Consider the following 20,936-nt stretch of genomic DNA (forward strand, 5'->3'; position numbering starts at 1 on the left):
CAAATAAGATAACTGAATCTCAGAGAGGCTGTCACTAACTAGCTCTGGTCACACAGGGCAGTGCCACCCAGGTCTAATTCCAAAACTTCTCCCCTTCATTATGCCTCTATTTTTATTCTATTTTTTAAAATTTATCTTTATTGTTGAAAGTATTACAGATATCTACCTTTTCCCCCCATTGACGTCCTCCACCCCGCTCCTGCCCCCTCCCAAGGCCTTCACCACATTCTTGTCTGTGTCCCTGGGTATGCATATATACATATAAGTTCTTCGGTTAATCTATGCTCCCTCCCCCTTTAGTGGGTGAACTACCCACACAGCACCCAAAATGTGAATGGATGTATCATTTTTGGTTAGTCATTGCTTTGCTTTTCCAATAGATGATATGGGGAAACCTCACTAGGCCAGGAGTAAGAAATAAATGGAAAGACAAGTGTACATGACAGTTGTGTTCAGGACATGGTGGTAGCTGTTCCCACCTGGGATTTGACTAAGTCAAGACTGAGCATCCAGCAATTGCACAACTGGTAGAAATAATAGATCGTTCATTGTTTTTTAACCTTTTGTCATTCAACTTTTTTTTCACACATTTTCAGTGTATTTAATGAAAACATTAAGACTTACCTTAGAGGTATTAACAATTAGATATATAAGTTTCTGAGAGAGAACAACAAATTTATCAAGAGTAGATCATTTAGCCTTGGCCCTTGCAGCTAAGTGGTTAGAGTTTAGGCCTGTGTACCAAAGTCCCCATTGGATTCCTGGTCCAGGGCACTGCCTGGGATCCAGGTTCAATCCCTGGCTTGGTGGGGGCTGCCTGCGGGGAGAAACCAATCATGTGTCTCTCTCACATCTCTCTCTCTCCTTTCCCTCTCTCCCCCGCTCTCTTTCGCCACCTCACCTCTAAAAAACCAATGGAAAAAATATCCTTGGGTCAAGATTAACAAGAATAAATCATTTAGATCTCAACAAAAGTACGATTTGGCCCCAGGTCTGGCCCACTCCCTCTCCATTATACCATTTTCAAATAGGTAGTCTCTGCCTTCACTGACGCGGAGCCAGGCCGCCTCTGCCTTCACCGACGGACATCTGGTGATGCCAGGTTGTGACACTACCACATGCTAACTTCACATCTCCGTTTCAGGCAGTTTGCAGCAAAATATCTCGTACAATCAGCGTCCTAAGGCCACAAGTTATGAGATCACTCAAGAGCAATCTTAATTTACATATTGTAAGTTCCAGCACAAAAGTGCTTTGAAACGTTTGAGAGAGTGTAGTTTGGAGGGGGAACAGCGCTCTCCTGCCCTGGGCGAGAGACTTCTGCACCCGGCCACCTAGAAGCAACAGCCACCGCCGCCCGTGGGGCCGCTGGACCTGCACTTGCGCAGTCAGGTCCGCCGCGGTCCTACGCTCAGCCCCGCCCCTCAGAGACTCCGGGTTCGCTGCTTAGCTCCTGCGTAGACGCGCTAACGCGCCGACGACGGAGGTCGCGCAGGCGCAGTTCAGGCGCCATCTTGGAGCCCGTCTCTTTTCCTCTCGCCTATTTTGAGTCTCGTTTTGGAGGTGAGGTTGGGTCCCCAGGGTGCTGAAAAGTTGGGTTGCGGACCCCCGCCAGGGCTCAGCATCACGGAGGTGCAGGGCGTCGCTGAGGGCTCGGGGCCGGTTGCCGCCTGTGGTGCGCTCCGCCCCGGGGCCCCTGCCCCTGTTCCCGCTCCGAGTCCGACCCTGGCTCCGGCCCACGTCCCGGCTGCGGCCTCGCAGTTCACCTTGCTGGTGATGCGCCCCTGTGGAGGGCCGGAGGAAGCAGCGGCCGAGGGCGTCCTGAGGCAAGTTCCCGCCCTAGGGGGCAACACCCGCGCGGGCAAGCCTATTAGGTATCCGTGTGACGTGGCGGGGGATGGAGAGGAGGAAGCGGGGGAGGAGGAAGCGGACCTCCTGGACTCTTCAGATCCCCCGGGGGGAGGCGAGAGCACAGCTAGTCTGGAGGACCTGGAGGACGAAGAGACCCACTCCGGGGGCGAAGGAGGCAGCAGGGGAGCCCGTAAAAGGGGCAGCGGCGGGGGCAGCATGTGCAAGACCTGCATTTACGAGGGCTGCAGCGAAACCACCAGCCAGGTGGCCAAGCAGCGCAAGCCGTGGATGTGCAAGAAACACCGCAACAAAATGTACAAGGACAAGTACAAAAAGAAGAAAAGCGACCAGGCCCAGAATTGCGGCGGAGCCGCCCCGGCTGGCAGTGTGGGAAACGTCCAGCTGGAGGTATTAGATCTTATTTGGGGTCTTGGGGAGGCGGAGGGGGAAGAAGCAACCTCAGTCTTGTGCAAACCGCATTTCCTAGGCCTGCCTACTGGCCCCTAGATGGGCCAGGTTGCTATGGCTGGACTTGAGGCTTGAGAGTGAGTGCTTGCCTTACAGTTTACACAAACATGTGCAAAGCCCTAATAGTTCTGTTGCATCCTTGTGATAGATGGATAAATTTCAATGAAAATGATGTTGCACATCAGAAAAGCTGTCATTTGAAAAGATCTGGGATATGGACTGGAAGGACAGATAGTAAATGATCCAGTTCATTACTAAAGGATCAGGCAGAGACAGGAATCCAGATGAAATTGGTACTTTGGAGAACGTAATCTCTTACTGTTTTCACTACCCTGTCTGTTCTGTCTCCTGTTTTGAGTATCACAGTTCTTAGTACTCTGTTCCCAGTACCCCTTAATACCCTGTTCTCAGTAAACCCATGCTTGGTCCCCTGTTCTCACCCCTTTTTTAGTACCCCTGGAGAAAAATAATTGAATAATAATGGGATGAAAGCCTCAAAAGATTTTTGGATTGTTTGAATTGGTGTTGACAATTAAAGCCAGTGCTCTGGAATTGGACTTCTGACTGCAAATCTCCACTCTGTCATCTGCTGGCTGTGTGCCCTTGAACAGGTTGTTAAACTCTTTTAAGCTTAAGCTTCTTCATCTGTAAAATGGGTATTAAAATAGTACCTAGTTCACAATGTACTGTGAATATGTGAGGTATTCCATATTGAGTGTCCAGCAGATAGTAAAAGTCAGTAAGCCTTAGCCATTATTACTGTCATTATTAGTGGTATTCTTTGAAGTTGTTGCAGATAAGTAGATACTTCATCCTGTGTGTTTTCCTCCTTAATTCTTCAGTGCAGAGAAAAATTAAATTTTGTTAAAAGACAAAATTAAATTTTGTTAAAACTGAAAGCTGTCCTACAATGTATTTTAAAAGTCTTTAAATTGCCCGGCTGGGCATGGCTCAGAGGTTGAGCCTCGACCTAGGATCCAGGCGATCAGGGTTCGATTCCCGGTCAGGGCACATGCCTGGGTTGTGGGCTCAATCAATGACTCTCTCATCATTGATGTTTCGATCTCTCTCTTTCCCTCTCCCTTCCTCTCTCTGAAATCAATAAAGATATATTTTTTAAAAAAAGTCTTTAAATTTCTTAGTTTGGGGCTGGACTTGAACAGCTGCCTCATTGCTCAAATTTAAGACTTTGTAATTGTTTACAAATGTAATGTTCTAAATATTTCAAACATCTGAAGTCACCAAAATGTAATTAATTCACAGATTAGGATCTTCTGAGTGACTTCTCATTCCCTGTTATTCCAGCCAGAGTCCTAATCTGTTTAGGGTAAAAGGACTCCTTTGAGAATTTGATGAAACCTAATGAACCCTTTTCCCAGAAAAATGCACATATGTAGGTATTTAATTTTGCATACACAATTTATGGAGTTCAGAGACCCTGTGGGTCTTAGGTTTAAAACCTACTCTATCCATATCCTTGTAAAATACCAAGTCTTGGATTACAAGGAATTATGGAAATAAACATTTCACTTATTACAGAATGAAAGTTAGTGAGGGTGGTTATCTCTGTATGTTCCAAAGGTTCCCATTCACTTCATTTCAGTTCATTGTAGAGAGAGAAGATAATCTGCTTCTTTTCACTTTCCAAGAAAGACATTACTTACCTGTAGCTACTGTCTTTTTTTTAATGGCCCAGCATTTCCACCTACAGTTTGAGGAACATATATAAAAGGTAAATCGATACTCAATTATCGTCTCTTCCTTCACCCTCCCCCACCAAAAAAAAACACATCTTAGTAATGTTTCTATTCAAAAATAATTTGGGTGTTGATTTAAGGAAGAGAATTAATTGCTATAAGCAAGAAATAATAGCTTACTATATCATTTGTCTTATATTATGGGACCCTTTACCAGTTGAGATTTCAAGAACTGTATGTTTTTATCTTTGTTGATTTGAGTGTAAAGAAAATACCAGTGAACAGTAGAGATATAATAAGGGCCAACTATATAGAACAGCTTTAGTAGTGGAGAGGAGGATGGATCACTGTAGTCCAAGACACTCTGGGAAGGCTTGACAGAGAAAATAGCAGTTTAAGCTAGAATGGATGGCTGATAGATATGCTTAATCAGCTAAGTTTCTTATGTGCCATACACTGTGTTAAGCTGTAAATGAAACCTCACAATGAGATAGGTACTATATTTGACATATGTGGAAACTGAGGCTCAGAGAAGTAAAGTAACATGGCCTAGATCATACAGCCATCAAGTACTTAAACCCAAGCAATTTGATTCCAGAGCCTTCAGTCTTAACCCCACACTCTACCGCTTCCCTAGAATTTTGGTAGGTAAAAAGAAAGAGAGGCACATTTTAGTAAAGAAAGGAAAGTGGTAATATGAAGACACTTTGAGATTACAGCAAGTGGACCATTCTAGCTTGAGTAGAATCTTTGTGAAAGATTCATGAAAGATAAATGTAGAAAAAGGATTTGAAGCCAATTTTTGTATGGTATTGAATGCCAGGCTATGGGGTTTGGATTTGGAGTCTTAAATGACAGTTTCTATTTAGGGAATTACTGGGGCTCCGACACTGCTGGGGTGGATTAAAGTCAAAAGCCTGTAGATGTATAGACTCTTTAGAAGATCATTATAGTAGGGACTCATAGATGATTACATGGGTCTTCTGCTGTAGTTTGAGCAGCAAGATTAGAAATTATTAAATCAGTATTTCTTACACAAATCAATGTTAAATAAGGAACAAATGTATATATAATAATTAGTTCATGTATCTAAAAACTGTTCTATGTGAGAGGCACATGAACAAGGGATAAAAGAATTAACCTGTGGGATTGTAATCATTTAATATCTAAAAGGCTATCATTTCAAAGAGGCAGTAGATTTATTTTGCATAGTTCTGAAGTAACTAGTACTTACTTAGCTGAAAATCACAAGAGTTATGTTTTTCAGCTGAACCTAACTAAAAGCCACCTAAATGTTAGAGCTATTCAAAACCAAATGGGTTGCCTCAAAAGTTAGTTAAGCTCCTCAGTACAAAAAGCATTCAAAATCTTTGAAAAGGTAATTCAGTATTTATAGAAGTTCGACTAGATAACTCAAGGTTATTTCCACTGCAAGCTTCTATGATTTTGTGATATTAACATTCTGAATCTACACAGTGCTTTGTCAGGGGTTGTTGAGAATACAGGATATTCTACCGTCAAGTCAATTTCATCATGCCATTCCTTGTGCAGGTAAAAATGAAACAATCCCACAGAATGATGGTTACCAGAGACAAAGGGGGGTTGGGGGAGGATGAAGGGATAAAGAGGGTTAAACATATAGTGACAGAAGGAAACTAGACTTCAGGTGGTAAGCACACAATCGAGTATACAGATAGTGTATTATAAAGTTGGACACCTGAAATTTATATATTATTATTAACCAATATTATCCCAAAAAATTTAATTTAAAAAAGTTAGTCCCATAAATAAAGAAAAGCAAGACACATTTTATGAGGAGAGAGGAAGGGAGAGATTATTTTTGCTTTCTCTGGGTATTAGAATCCTCTTTTAACAGTTTTTATACATTTTGAAGCCTAAATTGTTTAGGGATTGAACATTTTTAAAATAGGTTGGTAAATTCTCATAATGAAAGAAAAAAGGGGATATTCTAATAGACGATGCAGAGGCCAGTAGAGGGAAGGCCAAAAGAAAAAAAAAAAGCTTTGATAACCTAAATGAAGAGCAAAGAGGTGAGTAAACTCACATTAGGCATGGCTTCATAATAAAACATGTATAGTTTTATATTTATTTAGAGTTTTTGGATGTGGTAAATATTGTATCATGTTATTTGTTTTTGTTCTTTTAATCCTTACCCAAGGGGTGAAGATATTTTTTCCATTGATTTTTAGAGAGAGTAGAAGGGAGAGGGAAGGAGGAGAGAGAGAAAGAAACATGGATGCGACAGAAACACATCGATTGGTTGCCTCCCACACGTACCTCGACTGGGGGTACAGATCAGACCTGCAACCCAGGTACATGCTCTTGACCAGGAACCGAACCCTAAACCCTCCGTTGTGTAGGCCAATGCTCTAACCACTGAGTCACAACAGCCAGGACTACATCATGTTTTTCTAAGAAAATGTTTCAGTTAACTAGAACAATAACCATATTTTGTTATGTTAGGAATCTTAAGTGTTTAAGATTCTATCAGATAACTCTGGGTACATACTTGGTAGCAAGTACTACTGATTTTGTTTGGGTAATGATGTCTAGGGCATGGTGTCATTTTAGGACTCACCTACTTTGTTTATGCTAGTCTTTTCCAATCTGTTCAAAACCAGTTTGTCATTTTTCTCCTTATAACTTACAAATTTTAAAAGCTTTGTCTGTCATTTGTTTCTTTAAGCAATATTTTACTGCCTCCCCTTTATTTTTTGTTGTTAATTGGGCAAAAAAGTATCAGAATGTCTAATATGTAAGTTGCCTTTGAGTTCATATATTCCACCCAAAGGCAGGCAGACTTTGTTTTGGCCTGGATAGCTTTCTATGAAGAAAATGTTCAATTTCTACTTGGCATTTTTTATAATATTGAAAAATAGCTCACAAGTAACTTTTTCCTCCCCACCCCTACCCCCACCACTTCTGCCCCACTATTGATTTTAAGACCCTTCAAGAGACTGAAGATCCCAGTTTGGAAATCCTAGAGGGAGTGGAAGTGAGGAGTGTTATATCAAGTTAATTGTCAACATTTGTCTATGATTTGTCCAAGGACTGGACAAGAAGGAAGAGAATCAAAGACCTATTCACTTCATCATTGAAATGCCTGTAATCATGGATTACTTGTTAAATGTTAATCCTATTTGTATTTTTATCATTTATTCCAGGAAAGTGCAGATAATATACTCTCAATTGTTAAACAAAGAACAGGAGCTTTTGGGGATCGTCCTGCAAGGCCTACACTTTTAGAACAAGTGTTAAATCAAAAAAGACTGGTAAGTATCTGTAAAGTAGTTACAAATCTATTAAGAAAAGATTTTCTTATAAATGGAAAATTTAGATTTCGCGATTTTAAACATTGTTAAACTGGTCATCAGAATTGAATTTTGCCTCTGCTGGTATACACTGGACCCTCATAATGCTCTCTCAAGACTATATGAGCAGGAATACTTTTTATTTTTTTATATATGTTTTTATTGATTTTTTTTCCTTTTTCTAAGAGAGAAAGAGAAAGTGGGAAGAAAGAGAGAAAAACATCAGTGAGAGAATAACATTCCCTGACCGGGAATCGAACTCATGACCTCTTGGTGCATGGCTGAGCAGTAATACTTTTAATCTGATATCTTCATTGCCTAAGCCAGGATATCTGAGCAAGATGGAATTTTAAAATAGACTCTTTGTACTGAATTCTGGGGTTTGTGGAATAATGCTTTAATGGTATTGAAATATAATTAGACCAGTATTTAATAAGGATCTCTTAAAAATTTGATAGAAGATATCAGGACTCACTCAGAAGAGATTACTCAATAAATACTGGAATAATTGGATAATAATTTGATGACAAAAATAATTTAGCTTGTCATATCACACTATACATCAAAATAAATTCTTGATAAAGATTTTTTAAATTAAAAAAAAAAAATTAGGAGTTTATCTCAAAAATCTGGAGTGGGAGCTCTGGCCCTTGTGGCTTGGTTGGGCGTTGTCCCGTGCACCAGTTTGATCTCCTGTTAGGGCACATGCCCAGGTTGTGGGCTCAATCCCCAGTAGGGGGCTGGCAGGAGGCAGCTGATCTATGTTCAGGTCTCACAAAGGTGTTTCTCCCACTCCCTTCTCTCTCTGAAACATCAATAAAAATGTTTTTTAAAAAATTAGGAATGGGAATTTTTTAGTTTACAAGAGATAAAATTTCAAAGGAAAGATTATAAATTTGACTACATAAAAATGAATGCTAAAGTCAAAAATGGTAAAAATGCAAACTTAACATAGGAAAAATATTTGCTGCAAATATGAAAGAACTATGGTTAATATTTTTGTTATGTAAAATATAAATTGCTGAGAAAAAAAAATTTGGCCTCAATATACTGCAAAAGATATAATAAGGAAAAAAAAGTACTAACATTAGATGATATGGAAAGGTATGCAATAATGCAATATTGATAACACAATAAACAGTAACACAGTTTAAATGATAACACACAGTGATGTTGAGGGTCCCATGAAATGGGCACTCATTATGTTCTGTTAATGGCATTCTGTATTGGCACAACACTTCTAGAAAGCAGTTGAGCATTGTGTATCAGGAGTCTTTAAAATGGGCATCTCCTTTGACTCAGAAATCATATTTACTGTGAAGATATTCAGAGGATTCTAAGAGAGCAGCAGATTGAGTGGAAGCTACATTGACACTCTCCCAGTACCAAATTGGAATTAAAACAAAATAGAGAAAAACCATCCTGAATAATCAACTGCAACTGAAGACGAGCTGGAGAGCACCCTCACAACCAAGGACCTACAGCGGAGACCACATAGAGAGACTGGTTGGAAGTGCAGAGGCTGGAGAGGGCTGGCCAGGCTCCCACAGGCAGCAGCTGAAGGTCTGGATGGGTATCTCAGCTGTGGGAGGTTCCCGCTGAGAACTCTGGAGTCTAAACCCCAAGCTGGATTTCCCAGCCCAGAGCACCAGAACTGAGAAATGTGCCCACCTCACATCTGGCTATGAAAAGCAGTGGGGTTTCTGTCTGCCAGGGAGAGAGCTGGAAATGCAGGCACCCTCTTAAAGGGTCAGTGCACAAAGATTTGTGTGCAGCCACTCACCTTGAGCTCCAGCAGACAGCAGAGTGGATTAGAGCTGTGTGAGGAGAGTCTGGGATTGCTGGTTCAGGGGAGTAGAGCTCAGAGGGCACCCATCTGGATTCCTGTGCCAAGTCATTCCCCTATATGGCAGAGGATATCTTTCTCAGGTAAACATTTAACATCCAAGAAGCTTTTGCCTTGGGGGAGAAGCAGTTGCCCCACCCTGTGGAGTTTCTGCTCCTGATGCTTGTTAAGAGACTGAATAACATTTAATCCCTATGTGCTTTGAGTCTTTGCCTAATCTGCTTCTGGAGCCAGGGCTTGGTACACATCTTGGTCCTTTCCAAATGCATGCAACCCCAGCAGAGATAACCACATGCTGTGGAGTGCAGAAAGCTTCAAACAGGGTACTCAAGGCAGGTCACAAACAGCACATGACATTGGCCTGCACCTGAGACCATCCAAATGACTGTGAGTCTTAGCAGATCTCCTAATCCATAGAAACAGCCAGACAGGCAGCCAAAATGGAAAGACAAAAAACTAGCTCCAAATGAAAGAACAAAAGAATTCTCCAAAAGAAGAACTAAATGAAATAGAGATAAACAATCTATCAGATAAAAGTTCAGAATAGATTGTATGGATGCTTAACAGCATGAGAAAAATGTAGAAACTATGAAGGAAATTAAGAATGACTTGTAGAAATAAAAAATAATAATATTGGAGGGAAAAAAGAGCAGATTAGGGATGCAGAGGATTGGATCAGTGAGTTAGAAGACAGGGTAGAAACAAATCACTCAATCAGAGATCCAAAAAGAAAATACTACTCAAAAACAAGAGGACAGTTTAAGGGAGCTGTGGGACAACATGAAATGTAACAATTGTCCCATCATAGGAGTACCAGAAGATCTAGAAAGTAAGCAAGGGTTAGAGAACCTGTTTGAAGGAACAATGGCAGAAAACTTCCCTATCCTGGTGAAGGAAAAGTCACACAAGTTTATGAGGCACAGAGAGTCCCAAGCAAGAAGAACCCAAAGAGAACCACACCCAGACACATCATAATTAAAATGCCAAAAATTCAAAACAAAGAATCTTAAGGGCAGAAAGAAAAAAGCAATCTGTTACCTACAAAGGAGCACCCATAAGGCTGTCAGCTGATTTCTCATCAGAAATTCTACAGGCCAGAAGGGAATGGCATGAAGTATTCAAGGTAATAAAAAGCAAAGATCTGAAACCAAGACTATTCTATCCAGCAAGGCTATCATTCAAAATAGATGGTGAAATAAAGAGCTTCCCAGACAAAAAAGGCTAAAGGAGTTTATCACCACCAAACCAGCACTGTAAGAAATGTTAAAGGGACTGCTGGAATAAGAAGTTGAATTAGAGAGTAAGAGGAACATAGGCATAAAGAAATAAAATTGGTAAGTACCTATCAATAATAACCTTAAATATAAATGGATAAAATGCTCCAATCAAAGGACATAGGGTAGCTGAATGGATAAGAAAACAAGACTCAAAAATATGCTATCTACAAGAGACCCACCTCAGAACAAAAGACTCACACAAGCTGAAAAAACAAACAAAAAACTTCAAGGAAACAGTGACTCTAAAGGACACACTAGATCAGGTGGATTTCATTGACATTTACAGAACATTTTTCTGCAAAGTTGCAGAATATACAATCTCTTCAAGTGCACATGGGACACAGAGATAGATCACATCTTAGGACACAAAACAAATCTCTACAAGTTCTGGAAGATTGAAATCATATTAAGCATCTTCTCAGACATTTGCACCATGAAATACTATGCAACTGTAAAAAAGATAGATCTCTTACCCTTTGAGACAGCATGGTGTGACCTGTGGAGTTATTATGCTAATTGAAATAAGCCAGTCAGAGGAAGACAAGTATCACATGATCTTACTCATGTGGAATCTAATGAACAAAATAAACTGATGAACAAAATAGATCCAGAGACATAGAAGCATGGAACAGATTGATGAATCTTAGAGGGAAGGCAGGGGTGAGTGTATGTTTGGGGAGTGATTAACCTAAGAACTTATATGCGTATATTGATAACCCATGGATACAGACAATAGTGTGGTGAAGGCCTGGTGGGGGAGGGATTTGCAGTGTGGAGGGAATCAATGGGGGAAAGGGACATTTGTAATACTTTCAGCAATAAAGATAAAACATTAAAAAAAGACATTTAAGAAAATAAATACTAAATTTGGATAAAGCATAAAGATGTTGCCAGAAATGTGTTTATCATCAATAGTAAAATAGTAGTATAAACAACCTAAATGTTCATCAGTTTCATAACAGTTAAGAAAACTGTTGTACATTTATTTAATAAGATGTTGGGTAGTTTTTACAACTAAGTTTTAAATAAAGCTAATAGGAAATGTACTATACTATACTATAATATAAATTTTATAAATTTAAAATCAGTATTTAATGACAGTATTTCTACATTATTCAGTTTATTTTTTTCAACTAATTGTAGCCATGGTTTTATTTCTTCATCAATTTTATATGTATTTTATTATAATAAAAACATATTAACCATAGTCTATTATATTTGTTTTATTATTACAACTATATTTTAAAATGAAATGTGTACAAAACGTATTGGTTATTTTACAGCAGTTTTATTCTTTCTTTTTAGAAATTTTTGTAACGTACCTATCAATACACACATACCTATACTTACTCACACGTACATACTGTTTTTTATTTCTTCAGAAAGACTTAGTAGGCTCATGGGAGAAATTTGAGTTCCAGTACAAGTCTTAAATGTATTTCCAAAGTGGCATTTTACTGTCATTTTCATATGTAGCCTCTTTTCATTTTCTTTTTTTTTCTTGCTCAAATCCTGGGTCAGTGCTATTGGCTCTTTATATGCTGCCATGTCATATAAAGCATTTCCTTTGTGTGCAAAGTCACCAATATGTTCAGGTTTCACCCACTATTTTTAAGTTTTAGTATTTTGATGTATGACATCAAATTTTACTATTAGTTTACAGTTTAAATGCAGTGTATCAGGTGCAAACATTAATTTAGGCATGTTTTGTTTTCTAAGCATATTGGATCTTGTGTAGGGACTTATCAGAGTAATGTCATAGCATGAATACAATCTAATCCCATAAGAATAACACTATTAATAAATATGTTTTTTCTGTTTTCTTTAAGTCATTACTAAGAAGCCCAGAAGTGGTGCATTTTTTACAGAAACAACAACAACTATTAAATCAGCAAGTTTTGGAGCAAAGACAGCAGCAGTTTTCAGGAACATCAGCGTGAGGGAATTTATTAAGAAGCTCTATATGTTTTTTTTTATCTTATTGTAGTAGGCAAAAATATTTTTATACTAAGATAAGTGGGGTTAGATATGCTAGTAGAACATCAAGTTATTTTCCTGTAAATGTATGGGTGCATTTGGGGATAAATAAATATTGCATTTTGTACATCCTATTCTTTCAGGTCACCATAAATTTGAAGAAATCAGCTTATCTTTGCAAAAGAACATTTAATTACAATGTATTTTAAACAAAATGTTCTTCAGTCATTGTTACTGAAGATTTTGAAGCAGTTACTTTCTGTGGAAGTTAAGTTAATTGACATTAATCTTGTATCTAGCTCAATGGTTCTCATCAAGGGGCAGTTGGAAATGTTATGGGTGTGTATTTTTGATTGTCACAGTGACTAAAAACTGCTGGCTTTTAGTGAATGGTCCAGAAATGCTAAATGTTCTGCAGTATCTGGAATGGTCCCACACAACTAAGAATTGTCTTATTCACAATGCAAGTCATATTCCTCTTAAGAAATACTGGTAGCTACTTGTGATGGATAAATGTTGTTGAGGCACTTAGAATTGGGTTCTTATAATAACCTTTTTTTTTTTTTTGCAGTTAAGAATGGAGCTTTCAAAGAGATAAACATACTTTATACCTATAGGGAAAGTTAAATTGTTAAATATGTGTGAAATTAGGGAATGCATCTGTTTTTTGGAATGTGCTGGTAAAACCTGAGGGATTAACTAAGTACACTGGAATGAATGCATCTCCTAAAGTTGGCTTCTCTTCTTCATGTTACCTGTTAGCTTTGATCTCTTTTAAAGCAGACACTGTTATGTGTTGAATTTGTCAACAGTAAAAGTGTATCTCATCCCACCAGTGCCAGGACAAAATTATTTTTTTAATACTCATTTCTTTTTCAAAAAGATCCTGAATATAAGAATAACATTCCAGCATTTTGTCAATGTTTTTCAAAATTGATCTATTTTAAGACTGTGTTATTCCTAAGTAATGTTCAAAGAATGATGGATAATCTATATAGATACTTTTTTCTTATATTTGTTCTTAGGAAAACTTTTAAAAGGCAAACCCATCAATAAAAATAACAAGTTAAAGTATTTCCAGTGTTAGGAAAAGAAATGTATGTGTCACAAGTTTAACTGCAAAAATTTGTTAGTTTCTTGGTTTTTAAGCTCTGAAATATATATCAAGTTAAACTGACTCACAGCTGTACCAAGAAGTATTTAAGGAGAGTAGGAATCTTTATTTTTGTATGCTTTAGATTTGCATATCTGTGCAAAAATGCTTTTACCAAAATTATTCATTAAAGTCCAATTGTTGACCTTTGAGTTGTCTGATTCACTTATTCTATTCTGTAGTTGATACAGAGGAATTCATTTTGCATTTGTTATTAACTGTTATTTGTTCTCTAGCTTATGGTGCTGGGAACTTTATTGAATCCCTATAATGGCAAAAAAAAAAAAATCAACTGGGCTTTTTAAAATGGAATAGGAAGAATAGGAAAGGAGGGAACTAGGCCAGTGAGAACTGAATTATATGTGGAATCTAATGAACAAAATAAACTGACATAATAGGTCCAGCAACATGAGTGCATGTAACAGACTGACAAATTCAGAGGGAAGGGGGTGGGGGTGGGAGGTGGGAAGATTAACCAAAGAATTTATATGCCTATATGCATAGCTCATGGACACAGACAATAGTGCAGTGAAGGCCTGAGGTGGGGTGGGGTGGGGTGGAGCTAGGTGGAGGGAGGGAAAATGGGGGACATCTGTAATATTGTCAATAATAAAAAGTAAATTTAAAAAAATTACATTTCCATCTTTAAAAAAAGGGATTGAATTTTTATAGATAAATGAAACAATTGGGTTTTTATTTATTTGGGGTAGATTTTTTGTACTATATCCCCAATTTTTTATTCCTCTATGTATTTGTGACTTTTGCAATGTAATTTTGCTGCTCCTGCCACCAAGAGGTTGAGTATCTTTACCTACCTCTTATCGGGAGAACTGAACATGTGACTTGTTTTGGCTAATAGAATGCAGAGGAAATAATATGCCAGCTCTGAGTAGACTTCCAAAGTTTTTGAACACTTTCACTTGTTCTTTTAGAACCCTACCCAGCTACCATGGTAACAAGCCTAGCCCAGCCTAGCCTGCTGGATAATGAGGCACATGGCCCAGTCACCTCTGTTGTACCGGCCAATAGCCAGTTAACAGCCAGACATACGAGTGAAGCTATGCTAGACTAGCTGTCCCCAGCCAGCCTGCCAGCTGACTGCAGATACATTTGATACCAACTGAAAGCAAGGCCTAGTCCAGATTGGCAGAACCACCCAGCTGGCTTATAGACTTGTGAGCAATAATAAATGCTGGTGATTGTAAACCACAGAGTTTTGGTGTGGTTCATTATGCAGCATTCTTGAGACAGTAAGTAACATACAAAATTTAGTGGCTTAAAACAATATTTATCACAGTTCTGTCTATGATAATGTTGGTTTTAAATAGTTCTATAAATGCTTTCAAGCTTGGTGTGGTAGACTGCACTTTCCAAAGATGGCCACAACAAAATCTCTTACCTCACATGCTCCTATGCAATGTCATCCATTAAGAACTGGATTTTATTTTTCTACCCCCTTGAATCTAGGCAGGCCCTGTGACTGCTTTGACAGAATATGGCAGAAGTAATGCTATGTAGTTCATTTGAGGCTAGCAGACAAGAGATATAAGTATAGACACAGTATATTAATAGTGATAAAATAAAGGAATTAACTTATTCCATTTTCCAGCAAAGTCATCTGCTCATATGGAGTGAGGGAGTTGATAATAAAAGACTTTAGGGAAAAAAGAACAATTAGGAAGATACATGAAAGTCAATGAGATCACTAATGGCTAGTAACCTGTTAATAGTCCCCTAATACCTTTTTTCCTTCTTTCGTAGAAATTGGATTTTTGGTTGGGAACAGTCACACAATATAGCTGATTCTCACAGAAGATCATGCCGAAGAATCCAGAGACAAATGATTTTTGGATGATTTCATTTATATATAGTACAAAAGCAGGTGAAACTATTAACCTTAGAACACAGAGGAGTGGTTACCCTTGGAAGGGTGTAGAGGGAAGGTTCTGAGGTTCTTGTAGTACTGTATTCTTTTTTTTGTCCTGGATGCTAGTTATGCCTGGGTGTTCTGTTAATGAAAGTTCAGCAAGTTATACACTTATGATTTTTGCACTTTTCGGTATATATTTTTTACTTCAATTTTTTAAACTGTTAAGACTGTCATTTGGCCCTTGCGACAGGGTGTGGCTATGTGAGTAAGTTATGGCCAGGAGGAGAAGAGAGCCCATTTCCCTTCTTCCTCTATCCTGCCGCTCGGAATATGGACAAAGCAGCAGATCATTTGTAGGACAAATGAGGGCAATTCATTGGGGAAGGTAGAACAAGATAAAAAGATCTTGTGTCCTTGGATGGCCTTGGGGAGCAGAGCCACCAACCTAACCTAGGACCCCGTTTTTGGACTACTAAGTAAAAAGAGAGACTATCTTGTGTCTGCCATAGCTATTATGATATGTCTATTACATTCAACCAAACCTTTATCCTAAGTAATACTACAGGTTACAGGATTGATGAGTAGCATCAAAGATTTGGCCTCCTAGAAACCAGTGATCTATAACGGCATTCTGCAGTTATGTGAAACTGTTTCATGGGACTGAACCAGCCATAGTAGCAGGAAAGATAGATTGCAATTTTATCCTGAATTCATTTAATGGAAGGAGATGAGGAGGAAAATAGGATGCTTTTGAGACAGTACTTTCAATAATAGAAGATGTGTTCTGGCTCAGCATAAAAGAAATGATGCCAACAGGGAATGGAGTTTTCTATGACATTGTAGAGCAAGTTTAGGAAGAATAAGAAAGCATGAGATATTTAAACTAGCAAACAGTACTAATTACAATGAATTAGTGACTGCCCCAATTTTGATTATACTCTATAACAGCATGTATATCAACAAATTAAACACTTTGAAATCCTCAGGTATAAACCATTCCCAGGCTTTCACTTGAAGAGCATGATGTGGTGGGAGTGAGTAAATAAGCCTGTAGATTTAACGACAGAAAAATCACTCAGGAAGGGCTCACTTCAGGGAGAAACCCACAGTGATTTTGGTTCTGCTCATCAACCAGCAGCTCTAGGGTATTGCAAAAACTTGTTAAAAAGTGATAATGAAAGGAAAAGGAAAGAAAAAACTATAAAAGATGTTTTTCTACAGGAGTAGTTAATCCAAACTACCATGGAGAAAAAGGAGACAACCAACTAGATGGACCTCAAATGAAGGTCCGACAAAGGCATTATTGACCAAAAATTATAAGTGGACTGTAATTAAAGATTTAATTATGACTAGGCAAATACAGTCAAACCTCCATTCTTGAATGTCTCCCATCTCGAACAATTTATTTCTTGACCAAGTTCATGGAAAAATGTGTTGGTTGTCAAACAAAACTTCAGTTATTGAGCCAACAACCCTTTCATGCTGAAAACCTGTATGATCAATCATGCATCAGTCACCAGTCTTTCAGGCGAAAAACAAAGGAGAGAATGCTCAAGTATGAGTCAGTTAGCTGCTAAATCTCATGTTAACATCTCAGGAAATTGTGCTGTGAATATTTTTGTGTTTTTCTGCTTTTGTTGCTGCTTATTATTATTAAATATGTACAGTAAGTCACCGTAGGTCCTAAGAACGTTAGTGATAGCAGCAAAGTGAAAAGTTGTGAGAACAACAATAGGGCTTAAAAAGGAAATAATTGCAAAGTATAGAGGTGTTCCTGTGTCTGATTGGCTACCCTGTATGGCATGGTGAAACAGATGATTAGTACAATTTTAAATTGTGAGTCCATCAAGAGTGCTGATGTTGCTAAGAGTGTGAAAGTGCTCACGAAACAGCAATCACTGGCAATTGAAGGTTAAAATGGAATCATGTAGGGGTCTGGAATGGATTAATTCAATTTACATTATTTCTAATGGGAAAAAAATGATTCAGTTTTAGAACAAATTGCTTCTCTAACAGATTTCCAGAACAAATTAAATTAGAGAACCAAGGTTCCACTGTACAAAGAATCATAACTAATGTTACCAAAAATTATACATGAAGTACATACATGCACACATACAAAATTGACAGTTGCTTCCATAAAGGAAATTGGTGCTCAAGGCACTGGTGCTCTGGGTTAGGGGAATGGGGAACTCAGCAGTTGGGAGACCATCTTTTATAAAAATAATCCTTTGTACTCCTTGAATTTTTATCATGCACGTATGACATTTTCAAAATGTTTTATTATTATAAACTGAAATCTTGTTACAAATTGAGAAGAGCATACAGTTTATTCTTTTTACTTTGCTTTCTATGTCATTTATGGGAAGAAATACGTTTTTATTAATGAATCTTTATTTCCATATACATAGCACTTATTTATAGTGTGATTTCCTTCCTGCTGTTTTTTACCATCTATTCTAAGGCCCAAAATGCATACTTCTCTACTGGAGGTGCATGAAGAAAGCATAAGCTAAAGACAGCATGACAAAATGATACCAAGTTTCTAGCCCTTTATTTTCAAAACAGTTCTGCATACATACTTGCTCTTCACAACAATCCCATAGTGTATGCACAACAATTATACATACAGGGTTGTCCCAAAAAATATATACAAACTTTGATTATAAAGTCAGTGTTTATTAACATACAGTTCAATTTCAAAATTTAAAAGAATCTACAGAAACGAATGATTTTTTTGCCAATGCCCATTTTCAAACTGATGACCATTCTGGCCTAAGCATTGCTGATAGCATGAAGCAATGGAATCTCAAACATCAAGAATCATTTTATTCAGTATGTGTACTTTTATTGTTTACTTTTATTGTTTTATTTTTGTGTACTTTCAAGTCATTGACTGTTGCTCGTTTTGTACCATATACTTTATCTTTTATGTTTTCCTATAAAAAAAGTCTAGTGGCACTTTAGGATAAATTTTCTTTGTTCAAAGCTTAGTCTGGCTTTACTCATTATTTCAAATCAGTTAAACCTGAAAAGGAGTGAAAATTGAGTTATCAGCTGTTCAAGTGTGTGTACATTTTTTTGGGACAGCCTATAGCTGCAGAGACAGTCTTGCAGAGATTAAGTTGCTTGCTCAAGATTGCACAGATACTGAACTGAAGTCCAGTTTTTCTGATTCCAAGTTACTGCACACAGTTGTAGGTAGTATAATCCATGTAGGTAATTATGGTGAGGCCAGTACAATTTGAACATGTATTTTGCATTTGACAGTGAATGCAACATCCTTGGGACATAAGAATAAAGCCTTTATGTATTAATCCTTGAATTTCAGAATTTTTTAAAAGATAAATTTTATTTAAAACAACCATAATTATGTTACTTTAAAAAGTATTCTTACATGTGCTAATTCATTTGAACCTCAAAACATGGCAAGGCAAGTTTTATTGTCCTTAATTTTGGATGAGGAAAGATACTCAGAGAGGTTAAGTGACTTATAAAACAGTGTTACTGCTAGAGGCAGAGCCAAGATTAGAACCTAAGTCTTCTGTTTCCATAAATGATGCTTTTTCCACAGTAGAATGTTGTTACTAAAGTAGGAGCTAACACTTTTAAATGTACAGTTTTGAGCACAGTAGGCACTTCAATAAATGCTAACTTTTTAAATACTTTACACACACCCATAAATAATTTATATAAATATATCAATGTAATATTGTATATACTGAGAGGTTTTTTGTTTAGGCTCCCACTTTTGTTCCTTTTCTAGATTCTTCCACTTTCTCTCCCATGCACTGTCCAACCTCCAGGTTGTCAGCAATCCAGCATGTATTCTTCCTTATTTTTTCCACACTCATGTAATTTTATATATCTATACACATTTTGCAAATGCCATTTTTATATAAAAATGTGGCCATGTTATACTACGTCAATATATTGCTTTTTTATGCACCAGTACTGTGTAGAAGCCCCTTAATCACATAACTCTAATTCATTCCAAAAGGTGGCTGCAGAGCCTCTTATGATGTGAATGCACCATCATAGTCAGTCATTCCACCATTGATGGGCATTCAGTTGGTGTCCAATTCTTGACCACTATGAACAATGCTGCAACAAACATCCTTGTAATGTGTCTTTATATACCAGTGTATACTGGTGGTTCTATAGCCTTTTGATAGATTCTCAAAAGTGAGAATTGCTGGGTGAAGGGGGATTATATATATATCTTTCCTTTAAATAGACATTGTTATTTTCCTTTTCCCCCAAAAGGCTCTACCACTTCACATGTTTATCAGCAGTAAGGAAAAATTTATTTTCCTCACATCTTTGTCAGCAGTAGGAGTTATCATTCTTTATTAACTCTTGCCTTTTTGATAGATATGTACTGCTAATTGTTACATTTATTAGCATTTCCCTGAATAGTGGTAAATCTGAACACCTTTTTTATGTGTTTGTTGATTATTTAGATTTTCTCTTCTGTGAATTGCCTTGTTTTATCTTTTGTCTGTTTTTTCATTAAGCTCCCATTTTCTATGCAATGTGCAAAAGTCTGGTGAATATCATGAAAACCCCATGTCATTTGTATTCTTTTTTTCTAAATCTAAAATTGGTCCGTTTACTTTTTTTCATGGTATCTTTTGCCATACAAGCTTTTAATTTTTTTATATTTCAATGCTTGACATTTCTTTTATGGCTTCTGAGTTTCCAGTGTTGTTCTAAAAGGTCTCAACTTGGAATTTTCCAATGATTACTGATTTATAATTTCCTGTTTCTTTGTCTAAAATTAGAAAATATAATATGAATATTGTCAAATAATCCAAGTTTCTTTTGTACAACTAATTGACATGGGAAATTTAATATTCTCTCTTTTTTTTAATCAGATACTCCCTCCTATTTTTCCTTAGCTTTAAAAACAAATATTATAATTATGACAGCAGATTCATTAGGACTTGTGTTCAGATAGCAATTTATTTGAAAATGAGCTGAACTGTCATTTGTTTAGCAAACTTCCCTCACTTAGAAAAAAATTATTAAATACTGCTTTTATTGAGTTCCCAAATTGTTTTAAAACATTTTAGTGAAAATATTTGGCATCTTTAATAATTAGATGAGTTGATTTCATCTTCCAATCAGGATATGGGCTACTTCCCCTATTATCTTTGACATATAGTACTCTATCCTCCTACTAATCATTTTTGTTATTCCAAAGCATTGGAAATGAACTTTATCATTTACTGCAACAATATAAAGGTTTCCTCTTCATAGCTTTACCCCAGTAAAACAGAAATGCATGCAGCCTGTCTTAAGGTGTATTCACTAAGCACAGATGCTGATTTTCATGAGCTATTAGTAGTTTGGGTTTAAGAGGAACTAAGAGTATGTGCAGCAGGAAAACAAAACCAGAGGGCTGAGGAAAATAACCAGAAAGGAAGTTATGACTAGTGATTTTTTTCTGCTTGTTTTTCCCT

General features: G+C 37.4%; 1 protein-coding gene across 1 annotated transcript; it reads left to right on the forward strand.

The window, feature by feature from the left end:
- The first annotated feature begins 1,482 nt into the window (after positions 1 to 1,482).
- RFXAP (regulatory factor X associated protein) lies at positions 1,483 to 13,753 on the forward strand. Its single transcript, XM_081130519.1, has 3 exons — positions 1,483 to 2,259; positions 7,202 to 7,309; positions 12,301 to 13,753. Exons 1-3 carry the CDS (start codon positions 1,777 to 1,779, stop codon positions 12,409 to 12,411), a joined length of 702 nt encoding a protein of 233 aa, XP_080986645.1. The 5' UTR covers positions 1,483 to 1,776; the 3' UTR covers positions 12,412 to 13,753.
- Positions 13,754 to 20,936: the final 7,183 nt, after the last annotated feature.

Source organism: Miniopterus schreibersii, assembly GCF_964146895.1.
Source record: "Miniopterus schreibersii genome assembly, chromosome: 2".
Lineage (NCBI taxonomy): Eukaryota > Metazoa > Chordata > Mammalia > Chiroptera > Miniopteridae > Miniopterus > Miniopterus schreibersii.

What these genes read in the sequence shown, in the direction of transcription:
- RFXAP (XM_081130519.1), top strand. Translation starts at nt 1,777, where the DNA reads ATGCGCCCCTGTGGAGGGCCGGAGGAAGCAGCGGCCGAGGGCGTCCTG. An exon ending in TGGGAAACGTCCAGCTGGAG is followed by an intron (nt 2,260 to 7,201) that starts GTATTAGATCTT and finishes CATTTATTCCAG; the next exon opens with GAAAGTGCAGATAATATACT. An exon ending in TGTTAAATCAAAAAAGACTG is followed by an intron (nt 7,310 to 12,300) that starts GTAAGTATCTGT and finishes GTTTTCTTTAAG; the next exon opens with TCATTACTAAGAAGCCCAGA.